The sequence below is a fragment of the Gopherus evgoodei genome, chromosome 2 (assembly GCF_007399415.2).
Source record: "Gopherus evgoodei ecotype Sinaloan lineage chromosome 2, rGopEvg1_v1.p, whole genome shotgun sequence".
NCBI lineage: Eukaryota > Metazoa > Chordata > Testudines > Testudinidae > Gopherus > Gopherus evgoodei.
In genome coordinates this window covers 92,046,703-92,062,999 of record NC_044323.1, presented here as the reverse complement: position 1 = coordinate 92,062,999, position 16,297 = coordinate 92,046,703, and the positions used below count along the sequence as shown (strand labels likewise).

The following is a 16,297-nucleotide window of genomic DNA, read 5'->3' as shown; positions in this document are numbered from 1 at the left end:
TCTTTTGATTTTCGTGGATTTTTTCTCAAGTTCTGCAACCGATGTGAGGCTGGTGATCCGGCTGCATTAGTCAAGGTCACTAAAAAAAATATAGATAGAAACATGTAATACACAGAGGCTACATTGTTTATTATCACACAGTGAAGGAGTTTGTAGACTTTTTGTAGCATCATTCCCACATACCTAACATAACACAGAGAGGCCAGGGAAGCCAAGGCATGGCGAGCAATGGGGTGAGTGTTTCTGCCCCGACTTCACCTGGGTTTATCTGCACTGGGTACAGGAGGTAGCTGGTGGCCTGCACAGGGGACAGTAGGGAACATGAAGCTGGCGAGCTGCTGGCGGGGGGGGGGGGGGGGCGGTCCGTGGAACTGCCGGCCTGCTGGTGTGGGGGGGGAATGCACCGCGGTGCTGGCTGCCTGCTGGAGGGCGGGGGCGAGACCGGAACGCACCGTGGGGCTGTCTACCTGCTGGAAGGGGGTGTGGAGACCGGAACGCACCGCGGGGCTGGCTGGCTGCCTGCTGGAAGGGGGTTGGGGGACTGACCGGAACTCACTGTGGGGCTGGCGGCCTGCTGGAAGGGGAGGGGGGCCAGACCGGAACGCACCGCAGGGCTGGCTGCCTGCTGGAAGGGGGTGGGGAGACCGGAACGCACCACGGGGCTGGCTGCCTGCTGGAAGGGGGTGGGGAGACTGGAACGCACCGCGGGGCTGGCAACCTGCTGGAAGGGGGTGGGGAGACCGGAGCGCACCGTGGGGCTGGCTACCTGCTGGAGGGGGGGGGAGCTTGGAGCGCACCGCGGGGTTGGCTACCTGCTGGCGGGGGGGGGGGGGGACCGCGAACCTGGCGCCCTGCACTCAAGTATCCCTAAATTCTCAACAGGGTTTCCTACTGCCAGATATATCACTGCTGTGTGTTACCTGGGAAGAGAGGGAGGGTCTTCTACAGCAATGTGGATTCCGCCCTGGCCCCTATGCAGCTTGCCTGTGTGCAGCCATGGTCCCCCCACCCTTCGCTGCACAGTGGATCGGACGAGTTAGCCTGACCGGGACAAGAACCACGGTGGCTCTCCCTATAAACTTGCGAAAGCACATTGCCCATGTTCTGGCTGCAACTTTTCAAGAGATTACTGAGGCAGATTACAGAGATGTGATAGAGCAAATCAATGGGCTGTTCCACGTTTAGGCATGCATGCAGGCAGCCATAACCCAAACCGTCCTCTCCCAAAACATAAAAATCTGCTTACCCCCAGCACGATCCTCTGCTTCTTCCTCACCAGCAACTTCCAGCTGCTGCGACTGGCTAGCCTCCTCCTGGCTTGAGAAGAGCTCCTGGCTGCATGCCTCCTGGGACTCCGGGGTGTCTCCCTCCACCACAGTAGCCTGACTCTCGGCTTCCTCTACACCCTCCCCCACTTCTCCCTGCTCTGAACTCTCCATCGTGCTCCTAGGATTGGCAGTGGGGTCACACCCAAGTATGGCATCCAGCTCCTTGTAAAAATGGCAGGTCGTGGGGGCAGCTCCTGAGCGGCGATTTCCCGCACGGGCTTTGCAGTAAGCACTGCGTAGCTTGTTAATTTTTACCCTGCACTGCAATGCGTCCCGTTCATGGCCCCTTCTCAGCAAGGACTGTGATATCTGCCCATAGGTATCATAATTTCTCCGGCTGGAGCGCAGCTGTGCTTGCACAGCTTCCTCACCCCAAACACTGATGAGGTCCTGCAGCTCGGAACTGTTCCATGCTGGGGCTCGTCTGGGGCGTGGAGGCATGGTCGCTGATTGATTGATTGATTGATTGAACTCCACACCTGGCTGAGCAAACAGGAAGGGGATTTTTAAAATTCCCGGGGCATTTAAAGGTGGGGTCAGCTGAGCCCAGGGCAGTGGAGTGTGCAGGATTACCAGAGAAGCTTAAAAGGTACGCTGGGATACGGAGGTCAATAAAAGCGCTGGTGGGCGTCCACACTTGCTGACCAGCGCTGGATCACCAGCGCTGGAATTGCTACACCTGAGGCTCGACCGGGTGTACAGCCAGGGAGTTGCAGCGCTGGCCGTGCTTTGCAAGTGTGGCCACATTCTAAGTTGCAGCGCTGTAACCCCCTCACCAGCGCTGCAACTCTCTAGTGTAGCCATGGCTTTAGAGACGAACAAATTTATTTGAGCATAAGCTTTTGTGGGCTACAGCCCACTTCTTCGGATGCATAGAATGGAACATATAAGAAGAATGTGTATATATATAAAAAATACACACATACAGAGAAGATGTCATAGGAGCTCTGAGAGGCTAATTAATTAAGATGACCTGTTATCAGCAGGAAAAAAACTTTTGTAGTGATAATCAAGATGGTCAATTACAAACAGTTGTCAAGAGGTGTAAGGATAGTTATCATGAAGACAAAGATAAAGTAGTGTAATGACTCAGCCATTCCCAGTCTCTATTCAAGCCAGAGTTAATGGTATCTAATTTGCAGATCAATTCAAGCTCAGCAGTTTCTCTTTGGAGTCTGTTTTTGAAGTCTTTCTGTTTCAAAATTGCCACCAATAAATTTGTTAGTCTCTAAGGTGCCACAAGTACACCTGTTCTTTTTACGGATACAGACTAACACGGTTGCTATTCTGAAAGCTGTCACATTGTTATAGTCCTCCAGTGTCTTCCCACAGTTTCCCCTCTGTGTTCAGGACAAACAAGTTTTCCCACAATACACAGATAAGTGCAGCATCAATGAGAACACAATGAGTTGAGTAGGGCTTTGCACTGTGTCTGCTCACATCTGGCCTAGGTTATCTTGGGTGCTCAGACCTGGTTACCTATTCCCTGGGCTAATGCTGCACTGAAGATATACCTTTAGTTAAACTTGTGCACTAAGGCTGTGAAAATACAGTCTGAGTTTGAATTTATTTGGGTTTAATTTAAATTGATTAGTAGCAGGCATAAACTAAACCAAAACAAGTCATTTGTCAAATGACTTTTTTTCTGATTGTGTACATACGAGTTCGCACCAGTGTAACTCAATTGGTGCAAACTTGTAGACAATTATAAAAGTGGAGGAAAAAGTGGTTAATCTGCAGTCATTAATGTGCTGCATGTCCTTCTGGCTAGTGGCTACAACTCAACACACATTGATGAAGCTGATATAACTTTCATCTTGTCTTTAAATGCAGGGAACTTTCATTCATTCATGTTGAGTACAGTCAATTCTTATTCAGTCATATTTCCATTGCTTTTAAACTTTTATGTCTGAAACTTGTGAAGATGCCCCACTTTTTTTTTCTTTCATGCCTCCTACAGTTCATTTTCATTTGAAAATGGAGCAGGCATTGCTTCTCACCATTTATTTTGAGAACTTTTTACTTCTGTATTGTTTTGCAAATGATGCAGTCCTCACCTGGCTTTTCATCCTCCCCCACCCATCCCCTTGCTCCATTTGCAGATGGAATGTTCTTATTGTTTGTGAACCAGAGTATAGTTAAGTAACCAGTATTCGGTCTGTCTGAAAGGTGCCTTTGCTCCTGACCTATTTTTCTCTGAATAGAACCTGTAATTGTATATTCTGGTGAAATTTCACTGTACCATTGTAAGCGCTGTGTGTGGGAGGTTCTGTAAAAGATAGAACAAGAAACGAACCTTTTGTAGTTTTTAGTCTTTCATTTCAGTATTAATCTCTTTCCCCTGGGTTGTAAGCAAACATGCTGAATAGCAGGGGTTTCTGATTTAATGCTTAGCCTGGCACTTCCTTAGCATCTATAGATAATATGAAAGTGGGAGACAGCATGGAAGTTAGAGATGGAAGTAACTTGGTAGGTTATCTAGTTCTTTCCCCTGCCATTTCAGCATTATTCCCTGTAATATACTTCCTGGCATATACTGTCTAGTGCTTTGTCCAGTTTATGACTCAAGCAGTGGGGTTTCCACTACTTCCTTTGCCAGACTATTCTGCAGTCTGAGAGATCACTTCTCAGAATTTTTTTGTTCACCCTAAATTTTCCTTTAAAAAAAATCATAATTTCCATCATGCCCATTTATAATGCTTTCTTGTACCACCCTATAAAACAACCCATTCTCCTTGGTGTTTGCATCTTTTAAAATATTTGATACAGTTTTGTTCTCTACTTGTTTATTATCATCATCTATATGGTGCTAATGTTATGCATGAATATATATGTGCCAGGATCCCCGGGGTACAATCTGGAACTGTGGGACCACTGTGCCCCCTTAACTCTCCAGCCCGGGTTGTCTCTCTCAATGCCAGTGATAAACAGCAAAGTCCTCCAGGCACTGTGATCATTCAGCCATCAGCATGTGGAGACCGATACCCAGCTAGATTGGATGAATGCTCTCTAGACCCACATGAATTATACAGAGAGAAGCACCAGCCTTGCACCTCAGGAATATACTATCCTACACAGCTCAAAATGGCCTTGGACATTGCAAGCTCATTAATTAGTTTGCCATGCCAACAAATGGTAGTGGTCATGCAACAGCCCTTGTTAACTTGAGCTGAGATTCTCTAAGTATTTCAACCAAAACCACTTGGTTTTAGGTAAAATATGAAACAGACTTAAAATCTATCTTTCTGTAGTTAATAAGTGATCATAAATAGCAGGCATAGAGATCAAAGTTGGTTGTATAAGAAATAAAAATAAAATTGTCTAAATTCTACAGACTCAGCAAGATTTGAATCAAGCAGTTTCTCACCCCACTGGATGTTTCAGGCAGTTTACAGTTCTTACACAGGCGGAATTTCTTTCTCAGCCTGGGATTAATCTCTCCCAGTTCAAAGTCTTTGTCTTCCAAATGATCTTTCAGGTGTTGAGATGGAGGAAGAGAGAGGCCAAGTGGTGATGTCATCGACCCTCATTTATACTTTCCAGGTGCTAAAGAGTTTCTTGCTGTGACATGGAGGTTAGGTAGCCCTCATTGTGTAAGTGCTTCTCTGAAGAGCCTCTGGGAGAGTGGATTCTTCTTGATGGGCCATCAACGCCTGTCTGACCAGTGACATTACACACATTGAATCTATTTCCCCATGTCAAGTATTCTCACACCGCTTGGCTGTAATGGGCTCTCTTGATTATCACTACAAAAGTTTTTTCTTTTAATTAATTAGCCTCTTAGAGTTGGTAGGACAACTCCCACCTTTTCATGTTCTTTGTATGTGTGTATATATATCTCCTCACTATATGTTCCATTCTATGCATCCGATGAAGTGGGCTGTAGCCAATGAAAGCTTATGCTCAAATAAATTTGTTAGTCTCTAAGGTGCCACAAGTACTCCTGTTCTTTTTGCAGATACAAACTAACACAGCTGCTACTCTGAAACCTTTCTGACCAGTGTTAGTTGCTCATTTGTTGCCACTGAAAGGCTAGCACAGTTGCCAACTTTCACGTGGTAAATAAGCACCCCGACTTTCACAATAAGCCAAAAATCAAGCTAATCCCATTTTAAAACAAGGCCAAAGCAAGCCAGTCCCTAAGAACACTCTATGTGACTAAATCCCCCCGGTGTGCAGTCTGGGACTGTGGTGGGCCCGCTGTGCACCCCTGACTCTCTCCCCCTTTGCTCCTGCTTGCCCCCCCAAGATGGTAATGTTTTACAGATCATGACTTCTCAAATGATACCTGAGAAGGCATACTTTGTACTGAACATATCATAATCATATCACAGTGGTGAATATGGGGGTTCCAGGGTTCTATTTGAGGTACAGAGTCAACTTCTTTAGTTTTTAATTCTCCCTCATAAGTCATTCTCTGCAGCTGCTTGATCATTTTTGCCTCTCTGAATTTGTGTACGTTTTTCTGTTACTTTGTGGGCCAATACTGAATGCAGGTGTAGTCTGGCCAAAGTCGTTAGAGACTGCCTCAGTTCAAGTGATCAGCAGGGATTTCAATAACATTGGCCAAAGCATTAAATGTAATACTCTAAATTTGAATGTCTGTAAATTCAGTCTGCTAGAATGATTTTTCCCCCCTAGACCTCATAGTCCCATAACGTTTTAGGAGAGTCTTATCTAGGCTGATGTAGAACTAAGTTATTGGCAAATATTGTTGAGCATTCTCACAAATGGAACATTGTACTGTGTGTGTAATACCACAATGACTGACCTTGGGAGAATAAGTGGACACTGTACACGACCTGAACTCTATGGAGCTTACCTGAATCAAATCTCTGAATTAACAAGACTGTAGAGGAGGCAGTGTTTTTAAATGATAAAAATACTTTTCCAATAATAGAATAGACTATTACCTCTATATCTACTACAGAATTTCTAACTATAACAATTTGCTGTACATAACACACTCACCCTCATATTAGAGATCTGTCAGAAATAACTGCTTTTGGTATCTTTAAAAAATACATGTTTAAAAATGTACTTCTATTACTATTAATATGATCACCCCTCTGCTGAGCGAGCAATATCAAATGTCAGGGCCTTCCTATTGGAGGATAAATCAGTGATGGGAAGTTTGGATATCTTCTTACTCTGTGTATACACCAGCCTTTGAACAGAGGTGGTTAAACAGGACACAGACAATCCCCTCTTTCAGGAATCCAGTATTGCCAACCCCAAATGTTCAAAAAATCATGAGTCAGGCCCACCAAAAATCATGAGATTATGAAGAAAGAATAGATTTAGAGTTCTTTTTGTTTGCCTTTATTTGAACCCCCCGAGCACTGCCCGCCCCGCAGAAACAAACCCTCCTTCCCCGGCGCTGCCCCACCGAAACAGCAGTATTAAACCTTGGTAATATGTTATAGCGGGCCCCTAAGGTAGTCTAATTAAGGTAAAAGAAAAATGTCTTTTTGCTAGAAGTAGAATAAGATCTTCCCCCAACTTTGTAATCAATTGCCTTGTTGAATGGATGAGGTGTGAATGAGGAAGGCATGGAAGGCAGCACCTCCAGACAGCTGCAGCCCTTGGAGAGGGGATGGGAGCCAGACCAGATCAGTAGAACAGGTCACCCACTGACTCCTCGCTTGCCTCCTCAGCCCCCACCCCCCAGCTCTCCTACTCACGCCCCGCCACTGCCTGCCCACTCGCCTCCTCAGCCCCCCCACCCCCCTGGCTCGGCTACTCAGCCCCCGCCACTGCCCACCCACTTGCTCGCCGCCACTGCCTGCCCGTTCACCTCCTCAGCCCCCTCGCCTCCTCACCCCCCCGCCACTGCCCGCCTGCCTCTTCAGCCCCCCCTCCTCACCCGCCGCTTGCCTACTCACCAACTGCGGGCCGCACAATGAGCCCACCTACTCGCCCCCCGCGGGCCACACAGTGAGCCCACCTACTCATCCTCCCCGGACTGCACAGTGTGCCCATGCGGGCCACATGTTGTGCAGGCCTGATGTATATATTTGTTTACTACTTGCAATGTGCTCAGCTTGGACAAAGAAAATGTTACAGAGATGGGAACTAAAATATATCTCATAATCCTAAAAATGGAAACGCTTTTGTGGCATTTAAGAAGAAAAGGTTAGTAAGTTTTTAAAACACTGCAAAAATGAAGAAGCAATAATTATTTTGGATGTAAATATGTGATTAAAATATTTTTGGATTGCTTAACTATTGTTTAAGAAAGAGCCATCTTAGACAGACCCATGTCTAATTTGTTTGAATCTAAAAATAAATGAAATGTTGAGCACAATAACCGTCCCCAAATATGTTTTTTGGTTTTGTTTTTTTTTAAATGAACCACCATCCCCAGCACATTCCCTTTCAACCAATTACAGCAAGTCACATCGTGATGCATATCAGTGGATATACTAATTATAAAAGTGAGAGGACTGCTACATGACACATTTAACTTTTTACTTGCTTGCTAGGGTTTCTTAAGTGTCCTTCCCGCAAAGCTCTGCTTAGCTGGCTTGACTGTTTTGATGGCGTCTTGGAATTGAAATGAATATACATTCATCCCTATCCATGGTTAGGGGACTCTTTTAATGATCCTGGGCCCACTTTTTAAACACTATTAGTTCATCAGAAGTCTGATGTGTCCGTGGTGCCTGTGTTTTGGGCAGAGTAGGGAGCGGAAAGATAAATAAAGTCAAAGCTTTGAGATGGAGCATAATCCAGTGGCAGTGTCAGATGCAAGAAGCACCACCATCAAACAGTATGAGCACGGTAAGGGGATCAGAGGACGCCAGAAAAAAGCTGAGACCAGGTGCCCTTAAAAACTTTTTTGGTGGGGAAAGGAGGAGGTGAACTGAGGAGGAGACAAGAGGGGTGGGCGGTGGTGAAGGCTGACAGAACTGGAGAGAAGGCATATAGAAAGTCGTGAACCTGATACTGCAAGGTACTGAGCATCCACAACCCATGCACTTCAGCTGAAGGTTGTGTGCTCAGCACCTGTGGGAGGAGGGGAATGGAGAGAGAAAGGAATCCCACAGCTAATGCAAGAGAAGGAAAGGAAGGGCAAGAGAGCAAAGCTTTTTTTTACAGTGCCTCGCTCAATGAGGTCCAGGCCCATGACTGGGGCCCCTAGATGCTACCACAATACAAATAATTAATTAACCACAAATGCTCCTTTTCAAATTTTGTTTTTATGGTGATGGATGAGAAAATCCAGTCAAAACTATAGAAAGTTCTCTGGAATTTGTCCAGGGGTACCTTCTTTGGTTATTTATACAGCCCTCTCTGCAGTTGACCCCCAAGACCTAGTGGGAGGTGGACTGGGAGGGAGGTACCACCGGGATCCTAATTCCTCAGAGTAGAATGAATCCGCCCTGCACAGTTCCAGGTCCAGGGAGGTGCTGGGAGAAATGATGGTCCTGGCTGGGCCCCATTTAACCCCCTCCCTACAACAGTCCATGCTTTGGTTGCTTCTGATTCTACTGGCTGGAGTCACAGTTTACATGCTTGGTGGTACTATTGGAAAGAACACTTGAAAGTGAAATGGAAGCTTGAGAGTTTCATCTCCTGCCAGATTATTATTTTGTAGAAAAGTTACTACATTTGTGGCACTGACGTCACTGTCACCTAGTGTCTGGTGACTGTTTTAAAGAATCTGACTGGCTGCTATAGAATACTGAAGTGCTTTAGCATATTCTTCTGAAGTAGGCTCCTCACTGCCCAGGAATATGCTATTGTTCTAACACAGGACATCATCTTGATTGTATTGTTTATGAATCTGCTGTGTCTGTCTGAAACAGAAATTGGTGGGAGGGCTCTCCATATACCTTGGAAAACAAATGGACTTTTTACATCCTAGATGATAATGGCATGTCCTACCCTAAATAACAATGACCCTTGTATTCTGAACATGAATGCCAGAATACAAGATGTTCTGTTTAAATGACATTCTGTTATCCTGAATAAGAACCCTAGATACAGTCTCTCTATTGCTGAGCAGATTAGCTGTGTGTAAATGTTGTTCAAATTAACTGGCATACTGAATACTGCACGATGCCGTTAATGTAAAAAATCCTCTTGGTCTAATTGTGTGCTTACAGATTGTTTCCTTGCAGACTTTTCAAGTCATTATTTAGAATGGATAAACAAAATTGGATTTTTGATTGGGGAGAAGCTAACCCCTTTTAAGTGTTGCTAGCCTACTGTGTTAGAAAACTGATGCTTTGGGTGCATTCAAATAAAAGGGCATAATAGTTTTTCCTCAAACCTTTGTCTACAGAAGGATTTTATAGACTGCTAATTCTCAATGAGAGCAGCTCACAGTGATAAAACCAATGGAAGCTGTAGTACAGGAAAGTTTTACTTTACTCTACTCTGAGCAAGGTGTGATGGCTTGGTGATAAAAAAAAAATGTCTGAGCCTTGTATACATTACCACTTCCACCGCCTATTGAGAATTTGGGGTCTGAAGATCTTAGTATAAACCCAGCTAGATAAATGAACATGGCAGGAAGGTCAAAACAAAATCTTTCCTGGCACTTCTTATGCATTATGGTTCATTTTTTCTGTACAACGCTACATAATGTGGGCTGACATTTATTTAGGCAAATATTTAGCTAATCTATCTATTTAATCTACGTAGCCCCCAACACTATAATATCTGAGTAGCTTTCAAGTACCTAGCCTGGAACTAGAAATAACATGACTAATCTTCCCTCCTCCTGCCCCCCCGCCCAAACCTAACCTTCCCATTCCAAGACTGCAGAAGAAATAGGGATGTTTGTTTATGGGTGTGTGTGAGAGAGAAAAGAGAGCGCACGCAAGAGAGAAAATATTAATGTGGAGAAAGCAACATTGAAGAAATTAGTTTTGCATTTATGTTGTGGATGAAGATGTGATCTCTCTGATATAGCTAGAGCCAGTCTCATGAATGGCTCTGAATACCAGGAGAGAAACCATGTACTGGACCTTATTTAGTGACCAGTTTACTTACCTTGGCTTCAAGCAGGATACATCTTATTTATAATATTTTGTTGTTGAGCTGCATAGGGGTGGGGAGAGTTAGGGAATTTTTTTTAAAGGTAAAAAAGGTCCACCCTCCCCAGCCCTCAACCTTTGGAACACTCCACACTGCAGTAATTTGTAATGTTCTCCTCTTTTGTACATTTTGGTGCTCTATATTCTCATAAAATAAATAGATAAAATGATGATATTACTCTTTTCAATCAAACTGTTGCATTTTGAAGTTATAGTAACTCAGGGTCACTGTTTTACCTCTTACCTCAGATTGATTAATCATGCGTTGCTGGATTTTTTAAAAAACAAACATTTAAAATATAACATTTAAAAAAGTTAAAACAGTGTCTCAAAGTAAGAGATTAACAGATTCTGAAGTCAGACGTGACCACTGTGATAATTTAGGCCATAGAATTTACCAAAAAAAAAATAATTCCTGTTTGAACTAGAGCATATCTTTTAGAAAAACATAAAAGTGTTAATAGAATTTGGGTTTACGCTGGAGGTATCCCAAAGCTTGTTACAAAATACCATGGTAATTAACTGGTAGTAATGAGACTTTGAGACTCATCAAAAGGCCACTGAAGTACAGTGGGAGTTTGACATCAATTTAGTTTTGAGTCAGGTGCTACATAGGCAAATGTGCTGTAATATGTTTGGTAGTACTTTACAGGCAGCCTTGGGCTTTAGAATCTCTATTTTAAGAGGATTGTTGGGACAGGAGATTGGCTTAACCCATACTCTTTCAAAATCTTTTATGAGATTCTTAGCTTCCTGCAGGCATCTTAGTTTAGTTGAACATTTTATATGAGCTTACCGAAAAGAAAATATCTTATCCCTTCTCTTTCTGCCAACTATGTGAGAAATGACTTGTGGTATATTTGAATTTGCAAACATTAGTGATGGAGTTTGACTTATTAACCCTTCAGCATCTTTGTTGGAGGGTGGGTGCAAAATAGTGATGGCAGAGCTCAGTGGCTGGTTCCAGTGGCTTGTCAGCATGTTCTTGTTCTAGAAAATGAAGAGCCAGTGGGATAACATTTAAATGCTGCAGATGTTTAATGATAGGTTTCAGCAATCTTACAAACTCCTCAGCTATGCAGCACAAGATTAGAGCCAGACATTACTGGCAGTTATTTATGTCTATTATAGTATATTTCAAAGAAATATTTAGAAATTGCCAATGGTAGCTAAATTCTGCAATATATGAAGTCATCCTTAAAATGGTTCAAATCTGTTAAATTCATATGAACAATATATATGTTTGTATTTCTTGCTTGAACAATGGGTAATTTGCATAAAAAGAGGCGAAATCGCGTATCTTACCGTACTATGCAGTGGGGAGGCATTCATCCACTTACACAGACAAAGCATTTTTGCTGGTTTAATGTTGCATTGTATCCTGTGCACGTTGCACCTTTTGTGTGAGCTGATTGTAATTAGAGGGAATAAAACCTTTTTGGATTTTCTCTTTCAGAATCGCAATGAAATTAAAAATGGAGCCATCCTTCGATTAACAACCTCTCCAGTAAGTTACCATTCTGTTCGCTCTCATTAAACTTTTTCAGTCTCCCATAATGATGGTTTGGTTGAGGTGATTACTGTGAATTTTTTTCTTGTAGTGAATTTGGAAGCTCATGAAAGGGACTGAGAATTAGTGGTTCTCTATTTTTTGGGGTCTGTGACTCTCAAAATGGTGTAAAATGTTGCCCATGATCTACTGTATCCCACAGTCCAACTACAAAGGATTGTGGGATTTTCACTTATGTGGTGGAGGGCTGGTATTGCTGGGTGTGAGGCTTGTGGATTAGGTTGGTGCTGCTGGGTACTTCTGTCTAATCTCTCTCCTCCCTCCTCTCCTCCCATTCTCCCATTTACACAGCACTCATCTCCAAGGTGTCACAACTTCCAGTCTATTAAGATGGCACCAATGTCTCCATCAGAGAAACTGTCTCTGCTCCAAAGTTCAGAGCTGGAAGGGAAGATGGAGGACAGGATGGGGAGAGCTCTACTATGCTTGGGTTAAAGGCATGTGGTAGGGTTGGGATGACAGAAGTGGGAGAGAGAGGAGGACTGAGTGAATTGCTCCTTCTTATCTCCTCTTCAGGTTCCTAGTGACCGTGAAATTTTGCATTTTTTTATCCCACTTCCTCTCAGCTGGTGGGTGGGACCCACCAGATCCCCATCATGACCCATTTCTGGGCTCTCAGCTATACTGCCACATACTGAAAGCCTGTGTTTATCCACAGCATGGGTATCAGCAATAGAACTCTCTCCATCCTGCATCACCAATGCACTATCTTACTAAAACAGCTTACCTGAGTTTGTCTGGTCATGGTAGCCATGGCAGATTCAATGTGGTATTCTGGAAATTACAATCCCCAGGCAAAGTAACTCCTTTAAACAACCACAACTCTGTTCTGATGGGATCAAATCTAGGGATGAAAAAGGTCCTGCCCATTCAATCCTTGGCTTCTGATGTGGCTGCCAAAAGGGGTGCCAGTTACAGAGGAAGCTTTGTGATGTCTATTAGGACCTGGACCGAGACCAATAATTTATTTCACATAGGCCACTGAACTGCTTAGTAACTTTCAGGTAAGGGAAATCTAGCCTGGATTCTAAGCTGTAGTAAAGAAATGAAAAACTCCGTATCTTATTGGTAATTCACCAACTCATGCAGACCTCTCTGTTCACACCTAGCCCACTCAACTTGATGTTTGCAGTTACCAGACACTGGGCATGCAAATAGCAAAATTGCAGATATGTTGGGGTAGAAATAGGGAATTGAAGGGCCCAGCAAGGACACAGATAGACATCTGGAATTTTGGGGCAAGCAAATGGAACGTTATTTGTTCCATGAGAGCATAACGTCTCACAAGGTGACCTGTCCAGCAGCAGTAAAAAGGGAGAAGGCAGTAAGTACTCTCTCCGTCACATGCCTTCTTTTTTTCATGCTCCACTCCGGAGTATCACATTCCCAAAGCTTAACAACAGTTTAAGAGCAAGGCCCTCTCAGAGCCTGGATTACTTTCAAGCTGTATTGTGGCCTCAACCCAGGACAACCTAATACCTAGGAAACTACCTGGTCTCATAGGCTGGCTCAGGCTTCCCTGTGAATCTAACCCCCGTTCCTCGGATGCCTCAGGAAGAGGCGAGGTGGGGACTTCCTCAACACCTCCCAATCTCTGTGGTTTTCAGGGAAAACCAATCCACATCGATCCCACTGAAAAGGGGGACCTGACATTCCTGTTGCCTAAAATTGTAATCCCATAAAACCAAGCAAAATCTGTGTTGATGTGTCAGCAAAGAGTACCACACAACCCCCTTGCATACTTCCTCAAAAAGTACCCATGCCATCAACTCCATGTTGGAGCCACAGTACCTTTTAGTTTCCAGCATTCACTTTTTTATTTTTAACCCATTTCCAGTGTTTTATTCTCAAATGTTTACATTTTTTTAAAAACTGTGGCTCTGGTTTGGGGGATTTTTTTAAAGGATTGGGGTGTTGCATTTAATGAATGGCATTTTTGTAGTCTTCAGAATTTACAAATTAATAGTCCTTTCCATGTATGCATGCTAGAAGAAAATCTTTGTTCTCTAGGTACTACAATAATGGGCACCATATAAGTACCTAAGGTAGACAGAGCAGAGGTTTCCAATCTGTGGGCTTGGGACCCACTGAGCCCATGTTGTTTGCCCTGCGAAACTGGCTAGCCACATATCTGTCCTTCCTCCTTGTTTCCAGCTGAGAACAACAGAACTTGTGGATGAGACACTGTGAATAGAAAATTGTAAGCTGTGTAATTTTACAGAATGGACAAAACCCTTATGCTACATACACCTAAAAATACACTAATACTTTCATAAACTTGCTTTACCATTACGGAATTATTACCTGTCACCAGAATGGCATGCTATTGTAAATGGAAAAGGAAGTCAGCCATTTAATAGTGGATGGGCAGGGTGAGATGCAAGTCAGCGAGACTGAATTTAGGATGTGGTCATTCCATTAAAACGTTTAAGAAGCCCCTATTTAAGAGAACATTCATTAAATATGTTTGACTTTGGGGCACTGTGAACTGGCCAAGAAGCTGTTACTCAGCTAACTGGAAGTGTTTCTCCACTTGGGCTCATCAACACAATTTGTCTCTGGACTCTGCTGGAATCCCTGATATCTTAGAGTATCCACTCACCCATAAATTTTTGGATCTTGCATTGAATTCCCTGCAGGCTCATTTAGCAGCAATCAGCACTTTCCATCCTCCAGTGGATAACTGTATGATCTTGACACACCCTGTCACAATTATATTTTTGAAGGGCATTCTCAGAACCTTTCCACCAGTGGTGAAGTTTGTATCTCAGTGGGATCTCAATTTTGTTCTATCATCTTTCACTAAGACTCCCTTTGAGTTGCTGACTATATGCTCTAGGACACGTCTGTGCATGGAGGTTGCCTTTCTATAACATCGGCAAGAAGAGTCAGTGAACTGGGAGTACTTATGGTTGGCTCAACTTTTATCAAGAAAAGGTCTCATTACACCTCCATGCAAGATTCATATCCAAGGTAGTTTTTGTATTTCAGTTGAGTCAGGTCATCCGATGACTTGTGTTTTTTTTCCTAAACCACATGCCTTGGAAGAAGAAAGAAGACTGCATTCTCTAGACTTCCAGAGGGCTTTGGCATTTTATCTGCAAAGAACAAAGGAGATTAGAAGACACCTACACTATTTGTTTCCATAGCAGAATGATCAAGAGGTCAATATATATCCGTGTAGAGATTTTCTAAATGGATCTTGGGTTGCATCACCTTTTGTTACCAACTAATTGGCATCCTCCCAACCATCCCCAAAGGGATAAAGGCTCATTCCACTGTGGGTGGGGGTAGGGGGCAAGCTACTTCAGCTGCATCTTTCAGAGACATACTCAGACCAGAATATGTAGGGCAGCTATGTGGAGCTCTTTGCATACCTTCATGAGACATTATATCATGGTACAATCTCAACTGTGGATACCATGGGGACAGCAGTGCTACCTTCAGCTATCACTTCTGTTTCACTGAACCCACCCCTACGTTGACGACTACTTGTTAATTTCTTACATCCAGAATGCACATCACAACTTATCTGTAACTGGAAGTTCTTTGAGATGCGTGGTCCCTATCTGTATTCCACTCCCCACTCTCTGTTCCCTCTGCTGTGGATTGGGTACACTGCAGTAAGAATGGGAAACTGGAGAGATGTTGGCCAGCACCACCCTTTATGCCCTCAGATGGGAGCATGAAGAAACCTACAACATGTGTATAGACCAATGGACATTGCTTGAAAGAAATTCTGGACTCAGGCACATGGTGCTCATGTGTATCCACGTGTGGAGTACAGGTACGGATCACACATCTCGAAGAACCTTCAGTTACAGGTAAGTAACCTCCATTTCCATGGGCAAATGCCCACCCTTACACAGTGCTTTCACTTCCAGGTGTGAGTTCCTGATTTTTATCCCCTACAGCCAGAAACACTTGAAAGTGGGACAGTGAGGGTTGTTTTTTTCTTTCTAAATTAAATCCGAAACCCTAAGTATAAGTACAGTGTGTTTTCTTTTAATTATCACTGTCATGGTATAATTCCCCACTTTGAACCTTAGTGTCCAAAAGTTGGGGTACCAGCATGAATTCCTCTAAGCTCAATTACCAGCTTAGTACTTGTAGCGCTGCCACCAACCAGGAATTCCAGTGCCTGGTACACTCTGGTCCCCCCAACAACTTATCCGGGGACCCCCAAGACCCAGACCCTCTGGATCTTAACACAAGGAAAGTAAACCCTTTCCCTCACCGTTGCCTCTCCCAGGCTTCCCCTCCCTGGGTTACCCTGGAAGATTACTGTGATTCAAACTCCTTGAATCTTAAAACAGAGAGGAAAATTCACCTTCCCCCCTCCTTCTCTTTCC

At 43.8% G+C, this 16,297-nt stretch overlaps 1 protein-coding gene across 3 annotated transcripts in view; it reads left to right on the top strand.

Annotated features, from left to right (window-relative positions):
- Positions 1-16,297, top strand: part of ELMO1 (engulfment and cell motility 1) — a 464,971-nt gene that overhangs the window by 122,332 nt on the left and 326,342 nt on the right. For all 3 annotated transcript variants that reach the window (XM_030551368.1, XM_030551367.1, XM_030551369.1), the window contains exon 5: positions 11,832-11,882. In XM_030551368.1, coding sequence (XP_030407228.1) covers positions 11,832-11,882 — 51 coding nt within the window. The remainder of the gene's footprint in view (positions 1-11,831; positions 11,883-16,297) is intronic.